The sequence below is a fragment of the Adelges cooleyi genome, unplaced genomic scaffold (genome assembly GCF_023614345.1).
Source record: "Adelges cooleyi isolate 19-005CV unplaced genomic scaffold, UGA_ACOO_1.1 ACOO_flye_CR_arks_rails_tigmint_CR_PRNA_666, whole genome shotgun sequence".
Lineage (NCBI taxonomy): Eukaryota > Metazoa > Arthropoda > Insecta > Hemiptera > Adelgidae > Adelges > Adelges cooleyi.
In genome coordinates this window covers 320046-332506 of record NW_026096367.1, presented here as the reverse complement: position 1 = coordinate 332506, position 12461 = coordinate 320046, and the positions used below count along the sequence as shown (strand labels likewise).

Below are 12461 nucleotides of genomic sequence, written 5' to 3'. Positions count from 1 at the left end.
TATTAAGATGATAATCAAGTATTCAACACAAATAATGTTATTACAATAATAGATATATTATACATAGAATATATACAACACAGTGAAACAATAATACACTAGTAATATGTATAAACTGAATAGAAATACTGAGCCCCGAGCCCTTAGATCAAATGCTATTTATATTAACCCACAAGGTTGCACGCGTCTACACATACACGTGTGCTTACAAAAACAACTTTGTTTTTCTATAACATTTCCTGGTTAACAACTACGTATTTTTATTATACAGATAAACAACATATTTATATATTGTGAAATACTTCTTGATATATAGAATATTAATTATTATTCCAACAGAGCGAAGGTATACAATGGCCAGCAAGATCGCCTGATTTAACAGTCATGGATTTTTATTTTTGTGGCTTCCTTAAGAACGAGGTCATAAAACCCCTATATTTGATGTAGACACATATAAAAAAAAAAAAAATAAATACATGTTTTAATTTACCGGACACGATTTTGAAAAAGGTAACAACTGATGAAATAAAAAAATGGTTATCACTTTGTTTGGATACGAATTGACAACATTTTAAGCATTTATTACAAAACTAAATAAATATACTTTTATTTTTTGTGTTGAAAAATCGTGTTGTTGACTTAATTTTCACATAGTTGAACTAATAAATTCTGCGATTACAATTATGCACAATCATTGACGGCTACAGCTATACTCTGTATTAATTCGGCAATGTGTTGTACGTGCTAATGGTTTTCGATACACCTCAGAAATAAGGCATTAATTAAGAGAAATATAATATCTTTACTAAGTCATAGCAAACGAACTGATAAATGAAAATGAAAAATTCAAACGCTAATAAATTATTTTATTTTTTCCCTACTAATATAAGGAATCAAAAATAGGTGTTCCCATTTAAAAAAAAAAAAACACATTTATATATTTTTTACCAATAAGGGATGTACCTAAAAATATTTAAAATATTTAAAAATTTAGTACAATATGTACCTAAAAGTATTGGAAACAAATATTGTTTAAAATATTTATATCTTCCGAGTGTCTTATCCTTAATGAATTACCCTGTACAGTCTATCAAGAGCATACTATCCTCTCCCTCTTAGGTAACAAATCTAGGTCATGAATAGTCTACTTTCGGTAAAAACAAAACCATAGGTACGCAATAATAATAATAATAATAATAATTCACAACAAATATGTTTAAAGCTGTGAGTTTATTTTAGAATTTATTTATTTTATTTTGCATATGACAAACATCCGATGATTATGAAGATAATAATGTTAATATTAATGATAAATTAACAACAATACCACATAATAATAACAATAAATAAATATATTCAAAATAAAATAAATTAGTGCAATGTGAAAAATTTATTTATTTATTATATAAACTCAAGAGGAATACTTAAATTCTCTCGTAGTTGTGCAGTTAGTTTTTTCGTTCCACTATTAATGTCGTTTGCTTTTATTTGACAATATATGCCGTCCAATGGTCTGTACATAACAAATTTTTTGCTTTTATTCCCTAATAGTTCTATTTCACATACATCACCGTTGTTTGTAGGGGACGTGTTTGAAATCATTTTTAGACTAACCCATATTCCAATCAAAACACATATCTTTTTAACAGGATATTTCTGGCCACCCGAAATAAACTCATCTAAAAAATGTAAAAAAACAGTTGTTAAAAATTGGCATATTTCACTTATTAGCCATCAAGTTTCCTTTTTGTGCAAGACACAATTGAAGGGGTCAGTGGATAAAGGTATTAACTGACATTTTTGAAATTGTTCAGGAACCCCACTTTTTAACTTAATATTAAACGAAAGCTATGGAACTTTTGTATATTCAATAGATGAAATAACTTATAAGATGATTACTATCGGTCTAGAGATCTTCTAGACTATACTATAACACTATAACCCTTTTATTCATGCAATAAAATGCATTTTCGAAAAAAATGTTAGTTAACACCTTTATCCATTGACCCCTCCAACTACTAAACGTAATTAATACAAGTTATACAATTATTTTTATATATGTATCATAGAAAAAATCTCAGCTTCCTGAAAAAATAATGTTTTTTATTTTTTATTTTTAGTAACAGAGTCATTCAAAATGAGTTTATAATTTATAAATTTGTTTTTTTTTTAGTTGCCCGAAATTTAAGAATTTTTTTTAGAAAACTGAAAAATTTTACATTAAATGTGTAAATTTCATACAAGGTAAAAATTCATGGAAAAGTCGAAAAAACTGGAAAATGCGACCACCGTAATCAAAATAATTGAAATAATTATGAATACAAAGAGGGTAATTTTCCGTTTAAGATAATTTTGGGTGATCGATAACTCTTTGGAAATAGTTCCCTTTAAAGTTATAAACATAACGGAAGGGAGGGAAAATTAATTCAAAACTAATTATCCAAAACTAGTAACATTTTCATCATATTATTCTTGTTGTTAGAGCTATTGAAAAAAATTTAAATGTTATATAAAATATTATGTATGTTAGTAGACAGATTATAAAATACCAAAAACTAAAGTGTCTCGAAAAAAAAATCACACATTTTTAATTAGTTAAAAAGCATTGTTTGTGTTAATAGCCTAAAAAATACTGTGTTATCCATAACACTGTAAAACGAATAATTCACTGTACACTGAATATTTGTAATCACCTAGTTTTTGGGTAAGTACATTTATTATAGCGTTTCCAGTAATATCTCTTCTCGCCTTTCCAAGTTCTTTCAATCGTGAAGTTTGAGAACCTGTATAAATGTATATATGAATAACTCGTTTAAAAATATAATAATTATTAATATATTCGAATTAATTTTAAAATTTAATGTCCAAATAAGTACAAACAGACTGGGAAAGAACGAAACAATATATGGTAATTAGAATATAAGGAGCATTAATGGAGCCTTAAATGGGTGAACAAATAAAATAGAATAGAGCGTTTGTCCGATGATCAACCAAGGTAAAAAGCTATGATATGAAAAGTGCGGACAGCGACGTAGTCGTGAGAGGATGCAGTATTTTTAGTACAAAAGCGATATAGGCAAAAATGTATTCTGTTTTCGCTCAATTCTTATCTAGTCCTTTTTTTAAAATAGTGTTAAATTACTACTCCATTCTAGAACCCTAAAAATAAGTCTCCCCAACTTAACGTCAATTGTTGTGTGAATAAAAAAATATACAAAGCAAATTTTATTTTTCAAACAAGCCATAAGCTCTATTTACTACTAACGAGTAGCTGCGTAAGCTATGTAAGTTCTTCTGAATTTGTCATCAGGTTCAGGATAATAACCTGTAACAAAAAAAAACAAATTAATTATACAGTTAGTCGAACCTATTTGATATATATATCCATAACAGTGATAAAAATGAGAATAAAATGAACAATTATTAATAAATGCAAAATATAGTATTAACATAAAACCCATGTCTTTCAAGACCCTTTTAGCTACCGCATAAGATGTTAAAAATAAAACGGTTTTCTTTAATATTAAAACTCGTTGGAATGGAATACCATGAAGAATGTAATCGTGCAGTAGCGGATTACGGTTCCTTGAAAATGTTGAAAATGTATGACATTTTTCAACATACAATGAGAGAACCTGGGGATGAACCAATTAAAAGAAAAAAATAGGTTCAGTATGTAGGAGGCAACCGTCCACATAAAAGGTAACACTAGTAAATGTTAAAGTCTTATGAAAAACAAAAGGAACTTCTTATTTTTGCCAAATTCCCTTTAATGAGATAAAGAAAATATAGAGGACAACCATGGCCCCCGTTGGGGATGCCTGAGAAAATAGTAAAAGAAACCGAACCGTGCGCTTTAGTTCCTTGTGATCTTTTGAAAATAAAAGATGTAATTTAAGCGAGTGGGTTACTAATGCTATGAGAAGCAAGTATAGAATTGTATCTGCCAAGTTACAAGTATTCTTAAACTTAAACGTCTTGACAATAATAATTGTTATGTTTATAAATTATAACTTTATTTTGTAGTGAAATGGTAAAAGTTGATGTACATCATTCAAAATATTACCTTAATATTATAATTGTCGATATATGTCATTAAGTCTCCCCGAATAAATAAAACTTTGTAAATGCTTAAGATGTTATTCAAGCGAGCGGGTTTCCCTATGACAATTGATGTAGAGTAAAACGGTTAATGAAACGTTACTAATAATATGAGTCAAGTATGGATTTTGTCTATCAAGTCATGAATATACGTAAACTTAAAACGTCTTGACAACAAATAATTGTTACCTATGTTTTTAATTATTGTATTTGTAAAAAAATACATAAATACAATTTTATCTTTTAAACATGCAATAAGTTTTAATTACTACTAACGAATAACATTGTATTTACTTTGCTTTTCATTATCATGCGGAGCACGACCTGTAACAAAAAAACAATTCATTTATATAGGTAATCAAACCGGTTTGTATTTATTATTTTGGTATTTTTTTATAACAGTTTCAATTAATCAATGCTGAATAAAGTATAAATATAGAGCCGCTATTGCCCCCCCCCACCACTCTAGAAACAAATTTAAATGTATGTGTAATACTATAAAATAAAAAATTAAAGTATCTATGACAAAAAAACCACAAGCTATCAATATAATTAAAAAAAAATTGATTGTGTTATCCATATAGAACCATGCTGTAATAAAAAGTAACATCTTTAAAATTGTAAATTTATATTTACCTATCATTTTAAAACTTTTAGTAACAATATTTTTCGCCGTTTCGCCAAGTTTGAGGCATTTTGAAGTTTCTTTACCTTCATAAAATTATATATAAGCTTGTTAAAAATATCATATTTAAAATTATATTCGTATTTATGTTTTATTTTGATATTAAAAGTCTTTATACGCATTTATTACACAAATAACGCATAAAAAGTACAATATATGAAAAAAAATACACAGTATAATAAGAAGTATAATACAAAGATAGAAAATGTATGATATGTAACATTATACAAAACAGAAAATTACAATAAAAATAACTTGAGCTAAAAATAAGTATATACAAGAAAATTGGCACTGTGCAATTTGCTATGAATACGATGGTTGCGACCAAAGGAAAATGTGATAGTAATAACACTATTTTCTTATTCATTTTATGTTTTGTGTTATCTCTCATACTATTATATAACAAATGGGCGACTAAGAAAATTCTATATTTCACATACAGAAGATACTGTCTATTCAAAGTAAATTAAAATTATTTAAATGTCTAATAAGTTCGGGAATTTAACAAAAAAAAAAAAACGATTGACTGACACCAAATGTCGTCTATATTTTATATATATACATATATGATATGATTCAACCGTCTCTTCAAAAACATATCAAACAACAAAAACTAGTAACCTATTTTATCTGTCAGGTCATAAGTATTTGTTAACATAAAAAGTGAACAATCTATTACGTAAAAATTTGTTTTTTGTGGTAAAATGTTAAAAATTGATAACAAAATAATGTATAAAGAGCATTTGATTGTTCAATAAAATCATAAGTTTTTTTTCCAAATCTAATGAATAACTTTGTAATTACTTTGGTTACTCTCATCAGCCACCGGAATACCTGTAAAAACAATTTTAAAAAATAATTTAGTTATTCAAACTCGGTTTGCTGTATTTATCCATAACAGTTTCAATTAATCAATTTCAAATATAGCGTTAATATTAATTAACTATTGAATAACTTCGTATTTACTTTTAGGTTCATCAACAGCGTTTCCTGAAACAAGAATTTAAACAATATTACAGCTACTTAAACCAAGTTGTTATATTTATCCATAACAGTTACTCAAAAAATAAAATAACTTTGACCAATTAATTAACGCAAAACTTTTTATTAACATAAAATTAATCTCTATCAAGTTGCAACGTTTGGAAAAATGCATTCTTCATAATTAATTGTATAATAATCTAGTTTTTTTATGTGTATTAATTCTGTCTTTCACAAAAGTTCTTGTGAACTATTATTCCTTGATGAACCTAAATGACCCAACCGTGTACATTAAAATTGTGTAAAATTTGTTTGAAATACCAATAAATGTACTAATCTAATATTTTTGTAGATTGTTTGCTTTCACGCTTAATAAATTGTTTACTAAAAATATTCACCTATAATATCGAATATTTTCGGTTGCAAATCATATTTTTCTGTCATTATGGCTTCTAAATTTAACAAAAATATAAACATATATTATGTACATATTTTCGTGTATTAAAAACTAATATAGTAAATGTAATTCTTTGTGAAGCATTATAAATATTGAATTTGAAATACATAGAAGTAAGAATTGATTACTTTGTAGAAGGTTATAGTTGTGAGTTTCTGCAAGTTCTGAAATTATAGCGTTAACGTTGTATACATAATGGTTATCAAAAGACTGCGTGGTAATATTATAATATATTTATGGAATTATTACCCGGCACAGTGAACATTTGATTATAATTCTCTGAAATTAGCAATACAAAAATAAATCGTAGTGAATTTAATTTTCTATTATATCAAAAACTAAGTAGAAAAGTTAAAAAAAAAAAATATTTGTATTTGTTATTGGGAACAAAATACTTAGCTCTATTATATTAAATTCATTTGAAACCTAAAGATATGACAACGGCTGAATTTAATAATATGGGGAAGTAGAACAAAGTAAAATAAGATTATTATCACTGAACATTAGCGTTAACTATTTTAATATCCTGGACTTGCTTTTATGCTTTAATCAACTAAATAACTATGAAACCTTTTTCCAGGATGTCGATGCTTGGGATGTGTTGCAGTGTATAAAACACAATGGCGATGAAAGGGTTAAAGATACATTTTTGTATTTTTTAAATACATTTTTTCTAAAACTAAGATTTTTTTTTGTTATCACATAATTATTATTACTCATATTATAGTGTTCTACATCTATCATGTTTGTAAGTACATTCTCCAATCCCTCTAGAACAAACAAATAAAGGTTTGACCAATAGAAAAGTTTTAATTAAAATCAAAATGAACATAAAAATCATTAATAAAAATACACCATACGTTACCGACTACCCCTGTTGGGGTAAATAGTCATTTTTTAGAATCAGGTTTGCTCATGGTATTTTATAGTAACTTTTAGTGAAGGCTTGTGGCCATGTGCGATAGTGCACAGACTCAATCGAGAATATTAAACTACCACTTTAAGAAGATGGCACTCCGCTCATGTTTTAAGAAGTTGAGTGTTGGAAATTATTTACAACATTTTAACATAACAAAGTCAAAGTTCATAAATTTCAGGTGTTAAAGGTAACTTTTTTTTTAAGTCATTTTTATGGAAACACTGTACCATGAGAGCAAACTCATATTTTTATACAGTAAGAATGCATGTGCGTCGTCCGCTTAAACATGTAAATAAATTTATATTTAATTTACAAATAATTTGACACTTAAGCAATTATTGCACAACAATTTTATAATAGTATATTAAAATGTTTCTTACTTCCGTTAGCGACTTTAGCTTTTTGGAGTTGCGCGTCTGTAGTAAATGTTTTTAAAAAATAGTTATGGATGAAATTCGCAAAATTTAAGAAATAACAAAGTTATTCAGTATAATTATAAAATATTACTTACTTGAAATTTCAACTAACTCTATATAGTTCACTGTAAAGAAAAGCTAATTATTATTTTTTCTTAGAATTTTATCTACCTTGTGTAGGTAAGTATGAAAATAAAATACTTACATATACCTATATTTGCCATCATTATGACATTAACGCAGATTAATGATATCAAAATACAGGAAATTTTCATTTTTATCTGGAAAAATAAATCTTAGGATAATTCAAGTTAATTTCAATTACTTGAATGGAATTTTTTTTAAATGTATAGTGTAGTTGAATCGGGTGTATTTTGGGACGGTGTTAGTTAGAGGTTGATTCATAAAAAATACAGATTCCACCTATAGTCAGTTAGATGTATTTATAAAAAACAGTACAAAGGGGTCGAGGCATAATGGGTCACAGTTTTACAGAAATTTTTAAATCTGAAAGTGATAGAATCACTTTCGAAATAACGTATCGATGCAAATTGGTAGTTAGTATTTTCAAGCCAGTACAGTCCAAACCAAGCACAGTATAAACAACAAAGTTAGAAAGTATTAAATTGAGGTGCTGTATTTACAAATAAGCATCAATGCGTTTATTTGGTAAGTGATTTTATTTAATTTTATCACTTTTCTTTATAATAATCATGTAGATCGGTGACCTTTCGCCTCCTCGTTGCATTGATTTCATTATGCCTATACTCTACTGTAATAGCCCTCTCGGATAAAATCACTTTCAAAAAAACGCTTTTATGCTTATTTGTAAATACTGCAACTCAATTTATCACTATCTAACTTTGCTGGTTTATACTGTGCTTGGTTTGGACTGTACAGGCTTGAAAATACTAACTACTTATTTGCATCGAAGCGTTTTTTTGAAAGTGATTTTATCAATTTCAGATTTAAATATTTCTGTAAAACTGTGACCTCTCCGTTCCTACTATGCCCCGACCCCAGTGTACTGGTTTTTTTTTTAAGATTTTAGGCGTTTTGTTAAAATATACGCGATTTGCAAAAACACAGTTTTCCGGCAATTAAAAAAAAAACTGTAGTGCCGAATTTGTTTTCCATTTAATATGTTATGAATACATATGAGTTCTAACTACTGACAAATTTTCAACTAAAAGGTCCTAAAATTACGGCTAAAAAACTAAAAAAACAAAAAAAGTTGAACCCCTTCTAGGGGGTTGGGAAACGGATTTAATTTAATATTGATACAAGTGACGTGTGCGAGCATACCAAAAAAATATCCCTTATACATTTCAATTCGATCCGACTCGTATTCTCGAAATTATAGCCAGAAAAAGTTCTAACTTAAAAACTCGTACGGTTTTTTTCTCTCCAAATTTCGAATCTGAAGAAGTAAACTTTTTTAACCTTAACCCCCCCCCCCAACAAAGTACCAACTAGATGAAATTTGTGATTTATAGAGTTGCTACTCGAAGGAATTGGTTCAGTATTAAAAAAGTTACAGTGTATAAAGATAAAAAAAAAGCCCACATCAGAGTAAAACCTATACCTTCGACGCTCTGCAATGTTTTGGACGAGAAAGTCCTTAGATAATTAACTATATATATATATATTATATTTTATGACTAATTAAAAGCACATGATGAAAAATAACTTGAACATGAGTTGTATTTTGAAGATACAGAATCAAAAATTTTAAATACAATTTTTCATCATGGATGTGCATTATGTTTGTCCATATTTCTGCAATACAGTATAACCATTGTATAGCGTAACGTTGTTATTTTATTTACAAAGCGGTTTTTTAGCATCAGTGATGAGCTAGTATTCCTATTATGTGTGTTTTTTTGATCTGAAAACACCATAACATGTTTTACTATGGCCCGATTTACTTTAGGTATATCGAATTGCCTATATGATGTCGACCAATACAATGCAATGTAAATATGTTTTTGTGAATTTAGTAATATACGCAACATTCGGTCGTTTTGACTAACATATTTCCATTGTTCCTAAGCGTAATTTAAACGTTTTACTAACCAGTTATTGAATTTACAAAAACAAAAGCCATCGTTGAAGCGGTGGAACATATCAGAAACGGAGAATATTATTAGGTATGAATCACTATATTTTCAACACATTTTTCTTATAAACATGGTATTTGTTTTTATAGGTTACTCCGATAATAACAATACTACAAATATGTATACATACAGGGTGTTTTTTTTATCATAGGCCACTCAATGTCTCATAGGTTTATATAAGAAATTACATTTTTTTTTTATGTCATTTTTATACATTGTACCTTATCTCAATTTTTCACAATTTTTTTGTTTCGACCTCATCCTTACTAAGTTTTCTTTAAAGCGGCTTTTTAAACTTAAATGGTAACGCATATATTCCATAAGCTTTTTAAATTTAGAAAACGTTCAAAAATTTTGATTGGTTGATAACCAGTTTTGGACAAGTATTTTTAAAGTGATGAAAGTTTAGAAAACAGGGTGGAAAAACAGGAGGGTTGGGGGAAATTCGGGGAGTTAAAAAAATTCTACACTCCACATTTCCTCATGCACTGATAAAAAAAAATCTGTATAGAATAAACATTAGCTAACTTGTATGTATATATAGTTAAGCCAACTTCGCATCAACATGTTTTTATGTGATTACGAACAATAAATCACAAGCACCCATGTGAACTAAGTGATACAGTGTGTACAATATGTGTCTTACATAAGATGGATCACCCGGTATAATGTTTATTTAAAGTATGTACGGTATAAATAAAAAACTTTTATCATAAACAATACAAGAAAAAACTACGAACAATGTTTTTTTTAAATTTTAAATTACGACTACGTTCTACTTCTACCTACATTTTGGTTGTCCATATTTCGGCAATACAGTAAAATAAAAACATATTTTGCAGCGTTGTTAGTTTATTTACAAAGCTGTTTTTTTAGCATCGATGCCGAGCTAGTAGAATTCCTATGATGTGTGTTTTTTGTATCTGCTAACACAATACTATGTTTTACTATGGCCCGATTTACGTTAGATATCCGAAATTATATGTGATTTGGTGACTTTGGTGAGTCAAAAGTAGAAAAAGTCAACTTCTTCACCACAAAAACGGAAAACAACTATAAAAAAAAGTTGTCAGTTTTTCAACTTTCTATAACTAAAACTGTTGAATCGAGTCAAAATTGTAAAGAATGTCTTCAGCCATGCCCCTATACTCAAATAACCTCAAATCTAAATTTTAATGTTTCTACGCTCCTCCGCATGATTTAATTTTTTATAATTGGTATTTGATATGAAAATTTATTTAAAATAAAATTTTGATTATATTACTTACTTATGACCTTGGTGTATAGTGAAATAGGACTAGTGGATTAAATGTTATCGAAGGTCTATGTGCTGAAAAAATATGAAAATCAGAGAAATATATCGTAAGTGTACTATTAGTTTTTGAAGTTTTGATAATATTACTTACTTAAACAAATTCAATGTTAGTTAAACCGACTGCTTCAAAGGTTTTTTTACAGTTGTCGAATAGAATCTGTTATGTCGACCGAAACAATGCAATGTAAATATGTTTTTCAGAATAATGGTTTTTGCGAATACTATTAACATAAGCAACATATTTATTTTCCGTTTTGACTAACATATTTACATTGTTCGGAAGCCGAGTTTAAATTTTTAGTCACCAGTTATTGAAATTACAAAAACAAAAGCAATCGTTGAGGCGGTGGGGCATACGGACATGGGGAGTAATAGGTATGTTTCATTTAGTTTCATTACATTTTTTTATAAACATGTTATTTGATATTGTAGGTTTCTGCGATAATGACAATACTACAAATATGTATACATACAGGGTGATTTTTTTATCATAGACCACTTGATAACTCATAGGATCGGCCATATCCACATCACTCCATGTTTGCGCGACTTCACAGTAACTTGGTATTTGCGGGTAGTTTTATTTTGCCAAATGTAAATAGACAAAAAAGTCAAACTAATGTTGACAATACGAATAGCAGTATTAGCTGCCCTTAGTGGACAGCCTACAATATCACTGAGAGCCGTTTCAGTTACCTACTAAAAAATATATATGAAAAGTGAAACATCAGTGATTTAATATTTTCATTAAGGAAATGTTAGGGGATAAATTACTCATCTGTACAGCGTATAGCGAAACAAAATAAGTTTCTTGCTTATAGATACACTTCTGTTCAGCACTTGCGGTTTAGTGATTTTGAACGTCGTCTTGAGTATGTTGTCAAAATAATTATTAAATTGAAAGAAGAACCGTCATTTTTGTTAAATATATTGTGGACCGATGAGGCGAAGTTTTATAATAATGGTACTGTTAATTCACACAACAGACATTTCTGGAGCGATACGAACCCTCACTGTATTTCGCAAAATAAAACTCAAGTGCGTTGAAGTGTCAATTGTGTGGTGTGACATCATTGACTGTCATATAATTGATCCTTATTTTTATCAAGGTAGTCTTAATGCTAGGAAATATCTAGAGCTTTTGAAAAATGATTTACCATCACTTTTGGAAAATTTACCGCTAGAAGCGGCTAAATATATTTTGGCAACAGGACGGAGCTCCAGCCCATAGTGCGAAAACTGTGCAAAACTACTTATCTAATACATTTGGTAGTCGATGGATGGGTACGAAGAGCGAAGGTATACCAGATCACCTGATTTAACAGTCATGGATTTTTATTTTTGGGGCTTCCTAAAGAACGAGGTTTATAAAACCCCCATAGTTGATGTAGACACTTTAAAAATAGAATAAAACATATATGCTCATATGTACCGGACACGATTTTGAAAAAGGTAACAACTGATGAA

General features: G+C 28.4%; 1 protein-coding gene across 1 annotated transcript; it reads right to left on the bottom strand.

Moving 5' to 3' along the window:
• Positions 1 to 1335: 1335 nt before the first annotated feature.
• On the bottom strand, positions 1336 to 11166 carry LOC126845073 (uncharacterized). Its single transcript, XM_050583636.1, has 16 exons — positions 11086 to 11166; positions 10948 to 11009; positions 7765 to 7840; positions 7655 to 7684; positions 7524 to 7559; positions 6941 to 6994; positions 6474 to 6503; positions 6353 to 6388; positions 6166 to 6219; positions 5753 to 5776; positions 5591 to 5620; positions 4738 to 4812; positions 4396 to 4425; positions 3266 to 3325; positions 2694 to 2783; positions 1336 to 1679 (listed from the first exon to the last, which is right to left on the bottom strand). The coding sequence occupies exons 3-16, from the start codon at positions 7832 to 7834 to the stop codon at positions 1402 to 1404; spliced, it is 897 nt and encodes a 298-aa protein (XP_050439593.1). The 5' UTR covers positions 7835 to 7840; positions 10948 to 11009; positions 11086 to 11166; the 3' UTR covers positions 1336 to 1401.
• Positions 11167 to 12461: the final 1295 nt, after the last annotated feature.